The 19651-nt window shown below is 36.1% G+C and overlaps 1 protein-coding gene across 5 annotated transcripts in view; it reads right to left on the bottom strand.

Moving 5' to 3' along the window:
• Nucleotides 1-4776: 4776 nt before the first annotated feature.
• Nucleotides 4777-19651, bottom strand: part of LOC148941959 (ATP synthase subunit C lysine N-methyltransferase) — a 56517-nt gene continuing 41642 nt past the window's right edge. For 2 of the 5 annotated variants that reach the window (XM_089102886.1, XM_089102885.1), the window contains 3 exons: nucleotides 15579-15761; nucleotides 14750-14890; nucleotides 4783-6112 (listed from right to left, as the gene is read on the bottom strand). In XM_089102886.1, the coding sequence (XP_088959012.1) occupies nucleotides 14750-14890; nucleotides 15579-15761 (324 nt within the window). In that variant the 3' untranslated portion in view covers nucleotides 4783-6112. Of the gene's footprint in view, nucleotides 6113-14687; nucleotides 14891-15578; nucleotides 15762-19651 lie in introns of all 5 variants that reach the window. The other 3 variants (XM_089102884.1, XR_016143127.1, XM_089102883.1) reach the window with 3 other exon arrangements.

The following is a 19651-nucleotide window of genomic DNA, read 5'->3' as shown; positions in this document are numbered from 1 at the left end:
ACAGCATTCACCACGAAATACTACTAGGAAAGCTGGATTAAACTGGAGTTCGTGGCCAAGTCCTAGATTGGTTTAAGTCTTACCTGGAAAATCGTCAAATTTACACAGGAAATGACCATACAAATGATGTCGTAGTTAATTGCGGGGTGCTAGAGGGCTCTAAATAGGGACCGGTCTTGTTTCTTGTTCACGTAAATGATCTTCAGCATGTACTGGCTACTGCAAGTTGTAGCCTTTATTGCTGCAAACTATGTTACCCACAAACTAAGCCGGGGTCTATAGTACAAACCGAGGACGAACTAACGGCATTTGCGGATGATTCACTTATGGCAAGCTCAGAATGGAACATAAAGTCTCTCAAAACGAAGCTACAAGACATTCTTGAAGAAACGTACCTCTGGATGGACGCAAATCGTCTAGTCATCAACATTGACAAATCGAGTGTTTTATTTTTTTTCACGCATAGATTCGCTGGCTCCTGATGTGATTGGTATTGAAACCTCTCGTGGACTTATCAAGAGACCAGAAAAAGGACACGTTCGCTACCTAGGGTCTTTAATCGACGAAAACCTCTCGTTCAGACACCACATAGCAAGTGTCGAGAAGAAGCTTTTAAGGAACCTTGGAATCTTTAGAAAACTCAGTCACCATTTCCCTAAAAAAATACTGATCCAGATTTACAATGCAGTTATCAAGCCTCACATTCAATATTGTTCTACAGTTTGGCAATCTAATTTCAAGACACATTTACAGAGACTAAACTCAGTTCACAATAAAGCACTTCAAATTTTAGGCCCAGCACCGAACAGACTATCAATGGCATCACTTTACAGACTATCTTGTACCGTTTTTTGTTTTAAATATTTTTCAGGAACACTCCCATCACCATTTAGAGGCTTATTCAAACTAGCATCACAAATCCATAGTTTAAATGCACGATCTTCATCAGACATTTACATACCCCCGACACCGACAGCTAGGTCGGAATTTTATCCTACAATTGCGTGTGCTAGAGAGTGGAATGCACTTCCGCAAGAGCTGCGGTCATATAGGTCTCTCGGCTCCTTTAAAAAGAATGTGAAAAAATATCTAAAAGATTAAATATTTTTTTACTGGATTTATTTTATTATTATTATGTTTAGAATTTTTCGATATTATTATTAATTATCATATTTTAGTTTGATACTTAAAGGGGTGTGAGCGGAGAAGTTGTGTCAAATTTATTGTTATTTGATGGCGGTTTGGGGTGGAAATTGAAGAGGACAGGAGGCCACGCTGTATTTAGAGTGTGCAATTATTACGGGCCCAAACGTGCATCAATGCACAAGGAACTAAGTTAAGTGTATTTTTATATATATTTTTTTTGAATTAAAACCCATATTGAACTGAACTGAAACTGAACTGAAATTGATCGTGGTTTGTCTCGTTGTTATTTGGACTTCAATTTCGTTAGGATGCAGTTTTTCGAGACTCTTTTTGCGCACAATTTACACACACAAAGGTCTTCTTCAAGTCATTTGAGTACTTAGTTTTTCCACAGCTAAAACGAGACCATTTATTGCATTTAACACACTGCGCGTTGCCTGTTTTGTTGATTATTCCTTTTGAGCAGATGCCGCAATGCTCTGGATCCATAATAGATACTTCTGCTATGCACAAAGAGTTTAAATAGTTCAATCCTCTTAGTTAATTAAATCTCTTAGCCCGAGTCTCTGTAGTTAATAAATCACTGAATCCCAAGGGAATTTAGGCTAAGTAGCAAAAAATGTCAATAAAACAATCCGCATATAAATGTCCATAGAGAAATCACACAGGTTGAAACCTTACTTTATTAAAAGATTAATATCCAAAAATATAAATTTTCGCTATGCATCATGTTAATGTGTGTTTCGTAATTTGTTCTGCTGTGATTTCTTTATTTTTCATAAATTTTTGTGTGTATATGGCTCTTGGGCTTTTGAAATACACAATCTATCTATCTATCCAAAAATACGGTGTTTACACAATGAACTCTGAAACAAGACTGATGAACTCTGAAACAACGACAATTTCACCGAACCTTTATTTTTTTCAATTGTTCAGGTGGTGGGACAAAAGCTTCTTTTTTTTCCAACTATTTATCTAGTCCAGGGTTTTGATTTTCAAGGTATGGAGGGCTTTGACGACCATCTTTGTTTCTTTTAATTGTTCAGGTGGTGGGACAAAAACTTCTTTTTCTTCCAACGATTTATCCAGTCCATATTTTTGATTTTCAAAGGTATAGTATATATTGATGACCTTACCCATGTCAAAATCCGAAACGCAATCATCATCGCTATCATTTTCAATTTGTTTGGTTCGTTAAACCTCGGCTTATCTTTCGTCATCATGAAATACGTATCGCCGAACCTTTTTTTTTTACAGTGGTGTGGGGCACGTGGCAGGCTTCTATACGTTGATTCTCACAGTTGCTGGTCTTCGAAACGCAGACAATTTGAGCCTTTTCTTGATGTCATGATGTTCAAATGGACCTTAAATTAGAAGTGGTGCCTTTGTTAAATTATATTATTCTTTTTCTTTGTAAAAGACATATCGCTGAACATTTGCTCCTTTAAATTGTTCAGGTGGTGTACAAAAACTTCTTTTTCTTCCAACGATTTATTTAATCCAGGTTTTTGATTTTACAAGGTATGGAAGGCATTGACGACAAATATTTGTTTCTTTAAATTGTTTAGGTGGTGGGACAAAAGCTTGTTCTTGTTCCAACGATTCATCTAGTTCAGGTTTTTGATTTTACAAGATATGTAAGGCATTGACGACCACCTTTGTTTCTTTTAATTGTTCAGATGGTGGGACAAAAGCTTCTTCTTTTGCCTTGGCTAGTCTTTTTGTCATTATGAAAGACATATTGCCGAGCCTTGCTTCTTTTAATTGTTCAGGTGGTGGGACAAAAACTTTTTTTCTTCTAACGATTTATCCAGTCCATATTTTTGTATTTCAAAGGTATGGTAGGTATTGATGACCTTATCCATGTCAAAATCCAAAACCCAATCATCACCGCTATTATTTTAAGTTTATTCGGTTTTTTACACCTATGTTAATCTTTCGTCATTATGAAATATATATCGTTGAACCTTTGTTTTTTTAACAAAGGTATGGTAGGCATTCATGACATGATGCATGTCAAAATCCCAAACCTAATCATCATCATTATTATTATCAATTTTGACACGTTTTGATTCTCGCTATCCAGGTTGAGAAAATCAAGGAAATAAAATGATAAGAGAGGATGGATTGAACCATTCACTTACAACTCGCTTTTTGAAGGCGGGCCCCATTTTGTGGCGCACTTGGCCCTACTAAACAACACCGGGAGATATGAATGCAACTTTAGATTTCATGCTATCAGATATTAAATTTAAATATAAAGAAAATACGCCAATCGAGATTCGATTGTGTTTTTTCCTGACCAACAGGCTTTTGACAGTTGACAAAACTAACAAGTCTTAAATTGAGTAGTAGAGATCACCAAGATCACTAGGAGTTAGGATAGACAGAGTCCAGTTCCATAAATGCTTCCCTGTCTTCGATATTTGTAAACATTTAACACCTCAATGATTCGACTTTATCAACCTATGACATGATTCGACCCTTTCGGAGAATGTCCTTTTCCCTTTCGATTCTTTTATGATCGAATCAATGTAAAGCAAAAGAAAAACATTTGCAACTAATATTTTTTAACTTAAGTTTATATAACTAAACTTATTTTTTCGCTGGATAAGGCTAGATGGCGTAGATTAATTTTCCTCGGAGACAAAGTCGAATTCCTTTTTACCCTTAGGTCCGATGCATGAGGTCTAAAAAAACTAGCGCTATTTGAGAGAATGATTTTGGACACAACTACAATAATCAGCAGATTCGTCATTTATGGTGGTGAGGGGGGGGGGTCTTTCCCTATTATTTTCAGTCAGTTGATAAAAGAAATCAAGTCCATACAATCCTACCGCCAGGATTTTACCGGCTTAAATTGTTACGCTAAATAAATGACTAAAAAAAATAAGAATGGCAAAAGAAGATAAAAAGCACTTGCATAATATGTCCACCGAAATGTAGGTCATGGTCGGTCATTGTGATGATTGCGTTGGGTGGAAATATTAAGATATTACGTTTTGCACATTAGTACTACTAGTAGTAATAACTCACTCCATTAACAAGCCGCTTGTGGCCAACACAGCTGCACACGCTCCTCTTCCATCCCAATATTGATGAAAAAAAATGTCAGTAAAACGACCAGCTACTTAATCCCCTAGAATGACCTCTTTTCTAGAATGACCTTGCAATGACCTCTTTTCTACGTTTCCGAAATTGTTCTCGGTTTCCTTGGTTACAGATGAGGACAATGGATTTCCAAATATCTGATGATACTTTTTGGAGAGTCAAAGGGGTGAAAGGACTAATTTGTAGTTCATATACCCTGATACAGATTTTTGGAACTGGAACTGGCGAAGTTTGTGTCTTTATTCATTCACCTAGCTTCTACATCAACTAATTTCTTAAAAATATTGAACAACATAACTCCAAGCAATTGTTTACCCCAATAAGTCTGAATAACAGAACATGAAATAGAATTTATTGACAAAACACATCAAAACATGCTAAAGTTTTAGAAGGTAACTTAAGAATAAAATAAAACCATGCGAAGTGTATGTTTCAGACCATTTATATTTGAAAGGTACACTTTTAAACTACAGTTCCACATGGTGTCTATTCAAATTGGTACGCTATGAATAAATTTTTAAATAAAAAGAGAAAATCAAGGAAATAAAAATGATAAGAGAGGATGGATTGAACCATTCAATACAACTCACTTTTTTAAGGTGGGTTCCATTTTGTGGCGCATTTGTCCCTACTAAACAACACCGGGAGATATGAATGCAACTTTAGATTTCATGCTATCAGAAATTATTTTTTTTATTATTTATTTCTAACCCACACTATACAGAGGTACAATACGTGGAGTATCACGAAGCAAAACACATAAAAATGCAAAGCAATATAGAAAACAAAGGATATCAGTTACAGAGTAACACATACAATTTAAAAGAAACTAAAACAAAAGAGAAATAACATAAAAGGAGGGGAAAGAGAAGATGATGAATATTGGATTTAAATATAAAGAAAATACGCCAATCAAGACTCGATTGTGTTTGTTTTTTTCTGACCAATAAGCTTTTGACAGTTGACAAATTTAACAAGTCTTAAACTGAGTAGTAGAGATCACCAGAATCACTAGGAGTTAGGATAGACGGAGTCGAGTTCCATAAATGCTTCCCTATCTTCGATATTTGTAAACATTTAACACCTCTATGATTCAACTTTATCAACTACAAACACGGATCAAAGTGCTTTATTCGTTGTTGTAACCTCAACGATGCTTGACGTTACTTAGCATCTTCTGTTGATTTTTACACCTCTATGATTCAACTTTATCAACTACAAATACAGATCAAAGTGCTTTATTCGTTGTTGTAACCTCAACGATGCTTGACGTTACTTAGCATCTTCTGTTGATTTTTAAATAGCACTTTCTACTTTAGATTGCATTTTTCTTCTTTTTTTTATTTTGTTTCGATTTTTTTTATTTTGTCCAAGAATCATTTCACCTGAACACGAAAAGCTAATTCCCAAGTCAGCCGAAAATGTGGAATGGCCGCAGGAACAAGAAGTAGCAGATTGTTTAGTAAAGATTAGATACCTTTTAGAGGTATTTACTGAAATAAAACCGAAGCAGAAAATAATTAGGGAAGTTAATATCAGACAGCTGCCAAATTTATGGTAAGAATCTGGAAACTAATTAGTTGTTTTTTTTCTGCGAAGGCAATGGTATTTGCGGGCTGAGCCTCGACTCAGTTTTATTTATTTTTATGTCGCGTTAGCTTAAAGCTGCTAAAGAAAATAAACAGATTCTATTTTAATTACAATTTTTTTTCGCTTTCTTTTTACAAAAAATCTGATATGTGACTAAGGTTCGCATTGTAAACATCTATATCCAAGACGTTTTCACTTCCAAGAATATCTTGCAATAACGATTTCCACTGCTAGTAGGGCTTTTTCATCAGTACACGGATTTCACCTATAACAAACAAAAAAAAATTATTTAACAGAATAGATAAATATTTATTGCAAGAAAGCCTCTGGACCCTGGCAAAACACAAAATATTGCTCTTAACTTCCAAAATAACATTTTAACAACACACATGAAATAAAACAGAGAAAAAGAGAACATACACGAAAATAAATAGGTTTTGGCAATTACCTCAGACGTGTTTAAATGTCAAATATAAACTTTATGCTTAACAGCAACAAACTAGTTGAACACGTCAATGGGGAAGATAAAATATTCCTTATAAATTAGGTTCATACTGCTGTCTCACGATGAGGAAACGAAGCTGATTTTTGGAAGGCATTGGCTTTAAAGCAGGGCCGTATCCAGGATTTTTTTTTCGAGGGATGGGGGGGGGGGGGCGGTTACAAAAGATTTTTTTGGAGGTTTTTAAAAAAAAAACTTTAAAAACGGATCAAAAATCTGCTTATATTCCTTTTTGTTACGTTTCTTTACGAGTCGAACAAACATTTCGGGGGGGGGGGGCGTCAACACCCCCCCCCCCGGATACGGTCTTGCATTTAAGTCTTGGAAGGCGTTGAAATGACATTGTAAAACTTGAATGGCGAAATATGAATCTATGGATAGATATGATAACACACTCGCTTTGTACTAGTACTAGTAGCACTGTACTAGTACTAGTAGTACTTGTACTTTTGTACTAGTAGCAATACAAAAAATTTCCAAAATATTTTTTTCTTTACTTGCCAACAAACCTGAAAAATTGTTTAAGACTGATCCAGCTGTAGGTGTGTGCGAGGGGTTAACAACTGGGCATTTTGAGGGACAACTGGAGGCATGAGGCACGGGGGCACGCCGGAGGCATATTCCAAAGGGCACAATATGTAATTATATACAGCTTGCCTGTTATTCGGTATCCGTCGAATATTTCAGCACCTTCAAAAGCGATCTTTTAAAACTGGGAAAATATCATTTACGGGTTTATTTGGCAAGGAAAAGAACCCCCAAGCCTGAAAACAACTGATATGTACCTAAAGAAGAAGAACGGAGGACTGCAAGTTGCTGATATCCATGCAAAAACTAGGTAACCCTACGATGGCACTAATGGTGTCACTTTTTCCTATTACACATGCAGCGTTGCCACCAACTCAAAAATAAAATTCCGATTTTTCTAAAAAAAAAATCCCAAAATTTCAAAAAAAATCCCGGAACACGGTTTTTAAGTTATATAACATAGGGCTGCGCGGTGATGACGTAAAAAGCAAGGTGCAAAATTCAAAGTACCGTGAAACGTGGTTTCTAGTTGTAACTAACAACTGATTGTCAGTATTCCTATTTTTATTTCGACGCGAAAACGTTCTGGTGGATTAGTAGGATCTACGACAAATATTTTAGGCCAAAACAATTCGCCAAAGTTCCGAAAAAACGTGTCTACGTATCCACGTTTAATCGTTATTTGAATTTGCAGCCCGAGAATTGACGTCACGCTTCGCAGCCCTATTCAATATGGCTTGACCAGCGGTAAAAGTTGCCTTTTATCACGTCTTCACACGTCCTTTTCCCTTTTATCATACCTGCTTTTCTGTTTAGTGGCTGTGCCAAGACGCACCCTTGGATCTCGGATTCTTAATTGTACTAAAAAAAAAGAAGGAATCTGCTGCTTTGACACAAAAGAATTCGGAAGAAACACAGATTCCTTTTTCCGGAATGTACTTAGAATCCAACTTTCTTGGTATTAAACCCAGGCCTTTGGGTATTTGAAGAGAAAACTGTAAAGCAAGTCAGAAAAACTGTTACTATCGAGTTATTAGTAAAAAGCGCTAAGTAAAGCAACCAACTAAAAAAATATAATTAGTTTCTCAGATATTTATTGGTACGTTTCAGTAATCATTTCGATAATCACAACTCAAATGACAACCCTAAGAAACTGGACAAATGAGCTTCAGTAAATCAAACTAAGCTCGGTTAGCACAAGTATAAACACTAAGTCTTCTACTACTAAGTCTTCTACTGAGCATAAAAAGTTTTCCGATGGTATTCATCGCTTAAATTATATCAAGAGCTCAAGCGAATGGGGCACGAGGGGCACACGCACTTGAGCTGGAAGGACCAGCCCTGCCGTGGGTGGCCTCCTCGTCCGTAGGCGACATGGTTCAAGATTCTGTTCAGTTCTCTACCCTCGTGCACGTCGGTATTAAGGTTATTTTTGTTGATGGGTTGGTTGTATTTTGTTTTTTTTGTTGATTAAGGTTGGTCGTAAAAAGGGTTGAAAAAAAAGAAAAAAAAAGAAAAAAAAGAAGGAAAAAAGTGCAACCGCAAGAATGGGTTTCTTGTGGACGGAGGACGCCCAGTCTACGGGAGAGCAAATAGTTTTTTTGTGTGTTAAAAATTTTAAAGTTGTAAGAGTAAGCCTTTTGGAAGACCACCTTTAAAATTCGAATTCGTATTAGTGAAATTGAAGGATATGAAGTTTAAGAAATTGAAGTAAAAATGCCACCGGAAAAGCGTCTTATAGAGGGGGAAGGACACCTTGGAATGGGGGGAGCGATAGGTATTTGGCAAGAAAAATGTTAAATGGTTGTGCGCCTTCATGTCCACTAATACATTGACTGGTATATAATAAATTTTTTTTTTTGAAGTTTAGGTGATATGATAATGTATAAAGTTGTAAGATTTATGTTTTTGTATTAAAATATCACCGAGTGGAGAGGAGGAGGGGAGGGGGAAAAAAAATAACAACTACCTCTGAAAAATGTTAAACAAAAGTCCGTCTGTTGACACACAGAACATGGCGATAGTGGTGGTTATGGTCTTGAGGTCAGTTTTGGGTTTAGGTGCCATTTTTAACATGATGATTGCGATGCTGACGAGACATCAAAAAAGTGGAACCCTTTCTTCTGGATAAATGAATTCAGCTTTGTGAAGACGTCTGAGTCAAAGCCAAAGACAATGTTGGTGGCGATTTCCATAGAAACGGTTCTGCTGAATGCATGATATACAGGCTGGAGTCACAGTAACCCTGGTCTAGCAATGCGGCAGTTAATGTGAGATCAGCATTCAGCCGGAACCACTGGCACAGAATTCCTATGTCGTCAGGGAACGGCATCGGCATGTTCTGAGTGTCAACAGAGTGGCATCTTCGCCCAGACAAGTAGCCAAACTGTATGACCCGCCCAACTAATACTCTTTTTCCCCTGTCAACCGGTCTGTAAACATATCATTCACTGATACGCAATTCCGATTTCACACCGACCTCTGCATTGGTTTCTGGCGACACACGTAGTCCTACTCGTCGGCCCTGGACCATCACCCGTTTTAATCGGTCGCTACTCAGCTTCTCAGAGCTTTCTCTCAGAAGCCACAACCGCGTGGATTTTGTTATTGGTGTTATGGAGCCGTCAGAAGTCTTGATAAGACAAAACCTAGAATTCTTCAAGTTCGTCACAGGCTGACTAACCCAATTTTTCTCAACTTTGTGTTTCACACAGTGAGCAATCACTGGCAAATCTTCAAAGATGCCGTCACTTTCTGAGCCCAATTCAGTGTCAGTTGCAGAAGCCTTTTCCTGCTTATCGGACAGAGTATTTTCCTCTGAGTCACTGTTGTGAAGTACAGAAAGACAAACATTTGGTACTTGGTGACAGAAAGTACGTCGTCGGGTATCAAGGCTTTCATTATTTGCTGGCTTTCAATACAAGCTCGCCCTAGCTCAAGCTTGATTTCATCTCCCCGAGCAAAGAAAAATCGGAACTGACAGACACAACACCAATGGATCTAACTCGCTTGGCCTTGGGCAAGGACAAGTGTTCATTAGAATATTGAGCTTCAAAATCCGTTATACTTTCATATCGACGAAGTCGATGTAGAAGTTGGAGGAACGAAAAGTTTATTACAGTACTGTAAGTGCTGGTTTGAGACTGCATCTTCCTAAAAAAATGTTCACACGGTAGGCTGTTCAAGTCGGAGACTTTGAAAAGACGTTCGAGCCCAAGCCGATTGAATCGACGAATTAGAAATACTAGGGAATACATATTTATCTCTAGGCAATGGTAAAGGTTTGTTGTAATAACATTATCGTTCAAAGCATAATGTCCACTTTTTAGGACCAAGGATCTCCAATGTCGAACGCAGTTAATAAGACGATAAACTAAAGAGAGTCTCTCAAGAGAAGAACGTTTGCTGTCGTAAAAAAACGCGCCGTACGCTTTCCATAAGCCAAAGATAAAACTGTGTTCCTTCGCTTCCAGAAACACGCTGTTTCAGGTGTGTTGGAGGCATAGCCGGAGGCACGAAGGAAGGGACACCTGCGACGGTCAGTTATTAGCCCCTCGGGTGTGTGTGCATACATGGGTCCATTCTGTCGTTATTTTTAGAATATTGCATTGTATGTAATATATATAATGTCAATTATGTAACTCAATTTTTTAAACCAATATGTCAAAACTAATCAAGAATTTAGTTATTCTTGGCATTTGAACATGTCAACAGGAAAAAGATCGCATAAATTGGTACATTGGAACTGATAACAGAGGCATCCCAAGTGTTTTTCTGAAAAAAAAAAACACGCTCTTTACTGTTAACCAGCAAAATAAAAAGTTAACTGTAAATAAAAAATAATACTTAGATTACCCTCAATATGGTGTTTCTCAATATTTTTTTTTCAGATGAAAAAAAGAGCGAAATTCAAACATAAAAATAACGCAAATTATCCGATACAATAGTAGAGTTGCCAACCCTTCAACTCCTCTTTATGCTAAAGTGTGACTTCTTTTCAATACTTAAGAATATATTATCTTATGCAAGAGCAATCTGATTTGTCTTTCTTCTAATTTAATATTTTTAAAGATTTGCGAAAGAGGGAAGGGGGTTAAAATTTCATAGCTGTGGACAGAAGTATACACAATATGTGCTTTTATTAACACATTTTATTTTTACAGAGGAAACTCAATTCCGTATCTGAGAAAAAAAAATGACCCCCGACATCTATCGTTTGACAGCGTCTAAAGTAGTAGTCTAATATATATGATATAATAATATAATAATATGTATAATATAATATATATATATATATATAATATAATATATTATAATATAATATATATATTATATTATATAATATAATATATTATAATATAATATATATAATATAATATATTATATTATTATATATATAATATAATAATATAATATATATATATATATATATATATATATATATATATATATATATATATATATTATATATATATATATATATATAACGTTAAAGTAAATTGAAAAATTTGACTGGCAACGCTGACTAAATCCAAGGAGAAAAAAAGGTATTTCAGACATACACCGGAGAATGCGGACATTCACCAATTTGCGTACATTCACGGTAACATATTTGTATGTTAGTTTTGCTCTTTGTTTTATTAATTTTAGTTTGTGTTGGGGCGGGAGGAGAGATCAATTTTTTCAAAAAGTACTCAGTAGATAGGCCTGAAAAATACTAAATAAAGAAACCTGCCTACTTTGAGAAATTTTATATTGAAACCAAATAAACATAGACTTTCATTGAAATCTAAAATTTAGTCACTTAGAAACCAACTTGTTTTGAATTTTTCTAATTCTATTGCAAAACGCTACGCTTTTAATTGCGCAGGTAGTTTTTAGCAAGTCGGCCACGGTTTTCCAAAGAAATTGTCTAAGAATAGTCTCGACAGACCGTACATCAGACAGTAAGTTGCACCAAAAATGTGGTTTGATACTACTTAAATAGAATACAATAGAATTTAATTTAAAACATTCTTTCACAGCATGGTTGCCGAATTTGAATTTGGAAAGGCAGTGTGGTCTTCGTCGCTATTTTTATTACTAATATCATTAAAAATACTAACAAGGGGTGTTGATAGTTTATGCTTGTGAAGTCTTGATAGTGAATGCTTTTATTAGATCGATTGGGATATAATTGGGACATACAAGTTTTTTCGGTTTCTGTATTCTTTCTAATATTTCCTTCGCTGAAATTTTCGAGATTTTATAATTTAGAGTGTCGGGGATTAGATGGTTTTCTGAGAGAGGGGGAAAAGTTTGCACAATACTAGCTAGGTGTTTGTTAAGCTCATTAGCTACCTGTTCAGGCGGTTCACCCAGAAGAAAATCAAAGTTCTCGCACGAGCGACCGCTATTAGTTTTACTTTTTTAGACCATTGTTGAGGTTTGTTCTGTTTTAAGTAATTTAATTTATTCTTACCATAAGGAGAGGCAGCACTATGTATTTCTTTCTTTATTTGTTTACGGAGGGTTAAGGCATCATCTTTCTTTCCAAGGCAAAAAGTTTTAGTTTGCTTTTTAAAAGTTTACTTTGTAGGGCAACAATGAAAGTAAGGTTAAGATGACTGGGTTAGGTTCTAGGCCACTTTTTACGAATGAAGGATGATAGATTGCCAAAGATTGTGCTTTTTGGTCATCAACCCGGGGCCAAACAGCAAACAGAGCATCTCTAAATGGCATTTTTCGGCCTTTTCCAACCTTCTTCTTCTCCGGCCATCAACCCGAGGCCAAACAGCAAACAGAGCATCTCTGAATGGCATTTTTCGGCCTTTTCCAACCTTCTTCTTCTCCGGTCATCAACCGGGGCCAAAGAGCAAACAGAGCATCTCTGAATGGCATTTTTCGGCCTTTTCCAACCTTCTTCTTCTCCGCCCATCGACCCAGGCCAAACAGAAAACAGAGCATCTCTGAATGGCGTGAGAAGAAAACATAAGTAAGGATTTTTCATTGAAAGGGTTAAAGAGTTAAGCTTTAAATGCATTGAGGTGGAGGAGAAGCATACACATCTGTGTTGGCCTTAGGTGGCTTGGTGCTGTCGTGAGCATTTAGTAGTATTAATTCTTTTAAGCCCATGATAGAATACCAAGACAGACTCTCTAGTATTTGCTCTGCTAGATTCTACGTGATGCTAGGTTTCCTATGAGATGGGTGATACAGCCACCAATTCCTGAAAATGTAGGGGGGCAAAAAAGATTACCGATTTTTTTTTTAATTCATCAAGATACAAAAAAAAATGTATTATTCAAATATAAGAGAACGGGCAGTTTTTTTTTATTTTATTTGTGCAAAAATAGGGTACTTTTCAAAATCTACGGGAGGGTCGACTGACTCCCCCCCCCCCCAAATAGAGCTGCCGGTGGTGCATATGGTTTTCATGGAGCTGCTAGATTTACCTAAAATTTATGAAGCAGCAGAAATTTCACGGTTATAAGACAGACATTCAAGTCTATTCGGTTAGCCATTCCTTTGAGGGAGGAATTTTTGTAAGTAAGCTTGTAAAAAGAATTATGTAAGTAAGCTTGTAAAATTTAATTTTTAAGTTAGACATGTGATATAAAGCGTTTTATTTGTTGTGATATTAATGTTACCTTCTTCTTTTTAGGATTAATCAGTTTTGTCATGCCCCAATAGCCATTTTGTGCAAAACAAACCTGTCTATGTATTTATCCATATCACAAATCCTTTACCCTGTCACATGACTAGGCTAGCCTCCGTCTGGCGGAATGAACCGATGGTTTTGATGGCACAATCCCATTAGGAAGACTTATCTAAATGATCCAGAACGCCGAACAAAGATGATTCTCAAGTATTCAGCCATAAATACTAATTACTGTAGCTAATTCCAGCGAGCTACATGCCTTGCACGTTTCATGTATCACTTTGACAAACAGTAATAGAAGAGGGGAAATATTCTTTCACCGGATGGGAGATGTACTTATAAAAGTCATAAAGACACGCCAAGGCTTTGTTTTAAAGTAAGCAGATGGCCTTTGTTAGTGGTGAAGTCTGCCCTACTAGGCTTAGTCCAGACCAGAAAGTAGCTTACGACCAGGGTAGACTGAGGCAATAGAGAAAATATGACAGTGTTTGCAACAGAAGGAAGAATTACATTATTATCACAAGTGGTTTTTGTTGGTGGATACATGAAATGGTCTCCCTAACAAGCTTGTGCTTCAGGAAGGAAGAGCTACTTCCATGCATGCGTAATAGATTCAGTGTTTTGTTTCTTTTTGCATGTTTCATGCGTAATAGATTCAGTGTTTTGTTTCTTTTTGCATGTTTCATGCGTAATAGATTCAGTGTTATGTTTCTTTTTGCAAGTTTCATGCGTAATAGATTCAGTGTTATGTTTCTTTTTGCACGTTTCATGCGTAATAGATTCAGTGCTTTGTTTCTTTTTGCATGTTTCATGCGTAATAGATTCAGTGTTATGTTACTTCCATTACATCTTGATTAAAAGTATCCTCCTGTTTTCCACCTCAGGATGGAATCTGAAGTAGCCTCAAAATTGTCACCACTATTGCCTCAATCTACTCTTATCAACCTTGTTTTTGTTCTCTTGCACGGTAAGCAGAGCCATACTTTAGTACAAAAAATCTGATTTGAAAACAAATTCAAAATTTTTTTTTTAAGTAAACATACAATAAAATATGGAAATATTAATCTAAAAAGCTATTATAGCCGTCTCAAAACTGGGCTTTTACGCTAACCTCTTTTGTATACTAGTTGGCTCAAAACTAAAGAAAAAACAAATATATAAAAGCAATACTTAATTCGGCTTTCATCGCAAGGGCAGCGCCAAGATCGAACTAGAATAACTCAACTTCCTACCTAAACTTCATACAACCATACAGCATCAATTCCAGCTCCAATTGTATGAATTGGGGTGAGGTTAGGAAGTGGAAAGCGACATGCAATTATCTTTGTTCCCCTCACGAGCTCTCTAGTAAACTTCTCTTCTAGTGGAGCCATCTATAAAAAAGATGATGGTTACAATTGACCTAAAGGGCATCTAAAAATGAGAAAGCAGCACTGACAAGATAAAAAAAAGAAGTAAATTGAATAAAAGAAGAATAAATAAAGTATGAAATCAGAAAAAGAACAAAAAATAAAATAAAATAGACAAAATATTAATAAAACTGAGAGGGACTAAAACCAAAAAAGCTTATAATACTAAGAATAATTTTTTTTATCTTGAGAGATAACAGGTTCAAATCCGTGCCTGTTAAAAAATAAAGCAGGACGAACGGTCAAAATCAAAACATTGTCTATGCCAGAAAAAAAATGTGCCAAGGCTCGTTTAATTTGAGTCAATCTTAACTGGTAAGAATAAGCAGAAACAGAAAGAAAAAAGTTAAAGCAGAAGAACTCTTGTTTGGACATATCAACCCGCCACGCCTCTAGTTCATATCTGAAATTTTCAAAATTGCGAAATAATTGCTTTTTGTTAAAGTGTTAATCTTAAAGGAAGGATGAGCAGAACAAGGTGCGCTCACTCCCACTTAACCCCTCTCCCCGATTTACATTGCCCTGCTGATCCCCCATTATTCAACTTTTTATGGACAGTTACAAAAAAAAATCTTTCTAGTAAACATTACAGCAATAATAAATCAAATTTACAAATGAAAAAACAAAATAAATTGAAAAATCAAAAACTTGCCATTTGTTCGACCCCAAAAATGACTATATTTCCATAGGGACTGCAGTCAAATTTCCATAAATCTCGCTTAAAAAATCGGGCTTTCAAGCCATTCTTCAATGCAGAATAGCGTGAATAATAAACTAAGACAGTGTTCAATTCGATTCCATCTGAGTTGAAACCTTCTCTAGCAGCAGCTATAACCTAGAATTACGTTAAAATGATTAATCTTGACTCGACGAGCTGTAAGTAAAACTTATTAACGAGTTCTTCAGAGTTGTAAGTCTTAAAACACTAAATAACCGAAAACAATAAAAAAACACCCCAGCAGAAAAAAAAAACAATACCCTAACAGAAAAAAATACACCTACTGGAGACTCTGACTCGGGTTTTAGCACAGTCAACAGAGTGACAAGCTGGGTTTCATTATCGATCAGACTGATTGGCTGTCAGTCGGATGCAAAGACCAACAAGTAACTTTACGGTTCAAATTTATTACCAAAGTCGCCAGTGGCGCCAATTGGCGTGGCAGGATTGGGTATTTGCGACTCTTTATAGGATTTTCAAGATTTCATTATTATTTTATTGGCATTTTCATAAAAAAAAATCTAAAAAAAAAAAAACTCCCCTGTTAAATTAAAAAACAAATATTATACCCCACCTCAGCGTTTTCACGAATTGGTGCCACTAAGGGCGATCCAGGGAGGTCAGATAACTCCCTGTGGACAAGTTTGTGAATGCCCCCTCCCCTCTTACCTCTTTTTTGGTAGAACGGTACCAGGTCATAGCAATCCCTCTGGGAATTGGAAGTGAAGAACTGTATTTAACAATACATGGTCCTCGGCTATAATTGTATTTTCGGGGAAGAAGCACAGACTATGTTGAAATGAGAATATTGCACTTTTACATTCAACGTAAATTGTAGTTAAAAACGTCTCTCTTTCCTCTCTCGAAGGCATTGTTTATGACTGCAGATATGAGTCATCCTGGACAAAACTCATCTCTCTTTTGGCTCAAGAATGGCCAAAGCCTGCAGGTCCCCTCCAACGCGAGGATTCTGAAAAGACGACCGTACTGCCAGCTGCTTTCATCGCTCCCATACCTTTCTTACCTTACATCTACCTCACCCTACTTTCCTATGTTTCCCAATTACTTTTTACTACTATTGCTGCAGGTCGTTTACAATGTTCAGAGTTTAGCTCAAGCTTTATTGGTAATTTAAGGCAAAAAAAAGATATGAGTTATGAACTCAAATAAGTGATCATGAGTAAATACTGATTTCATCCCACTTTTTTTTCATTTTGTAATCTAATTCATCACTATTTCACTATCATTTCCTTCACTTTACTACCTATCTATCTTGCCTCTTACTAGGCATTCCATAGCTTTCTACATTTCTACTTCCTCACATACATAATCTTTTTCTCTCCTCTTACATTTAATCTTCCTTTTTCCAAAAAACATTCTTTTTTAACAATTACCCCATTCATACTATTCTCCATCCTGATTGCATCCTTGCAAAAATTTACCGTGATTAAAAAATATCGTACAAAAAGAACGTGATTCTATCGCAATTCAACTTCAACCTCGGATTTCAAGGGTGCTGATCATCTAATAAATGCTTCTACTTTATTTAGAAGTATCTAATTTATTTAGAATTAAATAAAAAAAAACAAGTTTTTTTTAACTGAAAGTAAGGAACGACGTTAAAACTTGATACGAACAGAAATTATTCCGTATATGAAAGGGGATGTCCCCTCCTCAACGCCTCACTTTTTACGCTAGAGTTTTTTATTGTTTATAAAAATAGAGTTGTGAGAAAGTCAAACTTTAGCGTAAAGAGCGAGGCGTTGAGGAGGGGACAGCCCCTTTCATATACAGAATAATTTCTGTTCGTTTTAAGTTTTAACGTCGTTCCTTACTTTCAGTTAAAAAAACTTGTTTTTTTTATTTAATTTTTGAACGTTTTTGAATTAATACAGGTTTTGATTTCGGCTCACCGTACATGAATAATTAAAACAAAATTTGCATGTTAATTTTACTTTTATTTGGTTAAATGGCTTTCTTGAAACTTGTTTAATTTTATTTACGAACGTTTTTATTAGTAATAAATATACGTAACTTACGAATTAACTTACGAAACGAACTTCTATATTCATATATTTTTAATACGTATATTAGGGGGTTCACCCCCTAGTTAATACCTTGCTCTTTAAGCTAAAGTTCAAATTTTGTTCCAATTCTTTAAAAATGACGCCTTAATCACAAAGGCCGTTAATTACAATAAATAGCTCTTATGAAAGTACTAAAAATCTTTGGCTTAAAGAGCGAGGTATTGACTAGGGGGTGAACCCAATCATATACGCAATACTTTCTGTTCGTTTTAAGTTTTGATGTTGCTCCTTACTTTCAGTTGAAAAACTTGTTTTTTTTTTTTATTTAATTTCTGATCTTTTTTTAAATAATGCTGGGAAATCCGACACCCCTTCCATAGCAATGTCCCTTCCCCCTTGTAAACGTCCTTCATGGAAAGAACCTCCCACATAATCCCGGACCCCCCCCCCCAACAACCAGAAAAAATCCCCCATGAAAACGTCTGTATACTTCCCAATAACCAATACTCTATGTTAACATTGGGTACAGTTCATGACTTTAACCCCACCCCCCGGGGACATCGGGGGATTAATTCATCCTAAAAGACATATTTATCATATTTTCGATCATGTTGAACAAAATGGCTATCTCAAAATTTTTATCGGGTGACTTTGGGAAAAAAATGAGCGTGGGAGGGGGTCTAGTTGCCGTCCATTTTTTGAGTCAATTAAAAAGAGCACTAGAACTTTTAATTTCCGTTCCAATGAGCCATCCCACAATATTCTAGGACCACTGGGTCAACACGATCACCCCTGGGGGAAAAAAAACAAACAAATAAACACGCATCCATGATCTTTCTTCTGGCAAAAAATGCAAAATTCCACATTTTTGTAGATAGGAGCTTGGAACCTCTACAGTAGGGTCTCTGATACGCTGAATATGATGGTGTGCTTTTCATTACGGTTCTATAACTTTTAGGGGGTCTTTCCCCTTTTTTACGAAAATCAGCCAAATTTTCTCAGGCGCGTAACTTTTGATGGGTAGGACTAACCTCGATGAAATTTATATATTTGAAATCAGCATTAAAATTTGATTCTTTTGATGTATCTTTTGGTATCAAAATCCCGTTCGGTTACCATTGAGCCGAGTCGCTCCTTACTTACAGTTCGTTACCACGAACTGTTTGATATTTGGATTTTCAAAAATAAATAAAGCAAAACAGTTATTCGCTCATTATAAGACACACAGTTTAGCTGCAAGTCATTCTAAATGCTGTTTGACGGTTTCTTTAGCTTAGATTCTTGCCCTAAACTATGAAGCTCAGTACGCTCCGTTGATTGGTAGTTGTATAGTATCTTGTCTGGTTCCCAATTTAGTTAGAAATGTCTCTTTTTTGTAAAATACAATAGCCTACAGGGACGTACCCTAGATTATTTTTTCGGAGGTGGGGATTACAAAACAATTTTCGACGGGGGGGGGGGGTACAAAAAAGTAAAAAACGCATCAAAAATAGGTTTACATTCATTTTTGTTATGTTTTTACGAGTTAGACAATTTTTTTTTTTGGGGGGGGGGGATTCAAATCCTCTAGCCCCCCCTTGGATGCGGCCTTGATAGCCTGTATTTCCTTTCCTCACTTAGAGAAATAAGCATTTTAGAAAATAAGCATTTTGGTCCGCTTCATAGCCAACAATTTCAAAGAAGGAGGCATTCACGCTGAACAGGTGATTTACGTTAGTTTCTTCAATCCAAACCAAATTTTGTCGCTGATGTCTTTTGACCAAACTAAACTGGACACCGAGCCCAAACTTACAAAGTAAACACCTGAGGTGCCTGGAGGTGTCAGGCACCTCATTGAAGCTGCCACTTTTCGAGGTGTCTGGATGGCTCATAAAAGCACTTTGTTATACCAAAATTATCTAAATTCGCGTATCTTGAATAGAAGTTTGTTTCAAATTATTGAGAGATTTATCTTGGTTGGAAATGCTGAATCAAAACTGA

Source organism: Artemia sp. Qi Xiang Cuo, chromosome 17, assembly GCF_049724085.1.
Source record: "Artemia sp. Qi Xiang Cuo chromosome 17, ASM4972408v1, whole genome shotgun sequence".
Lineage (NCBI taxonomy): Eukaryota > Metazoa > Arthropoda > Branchiopoda > Anostraca > Artemiidae > Artemia > Artemia sp. Qi Xiang Cuo.
This window is presented reverse-complemented; position numbering and strand designations above follow the sequence as displayed.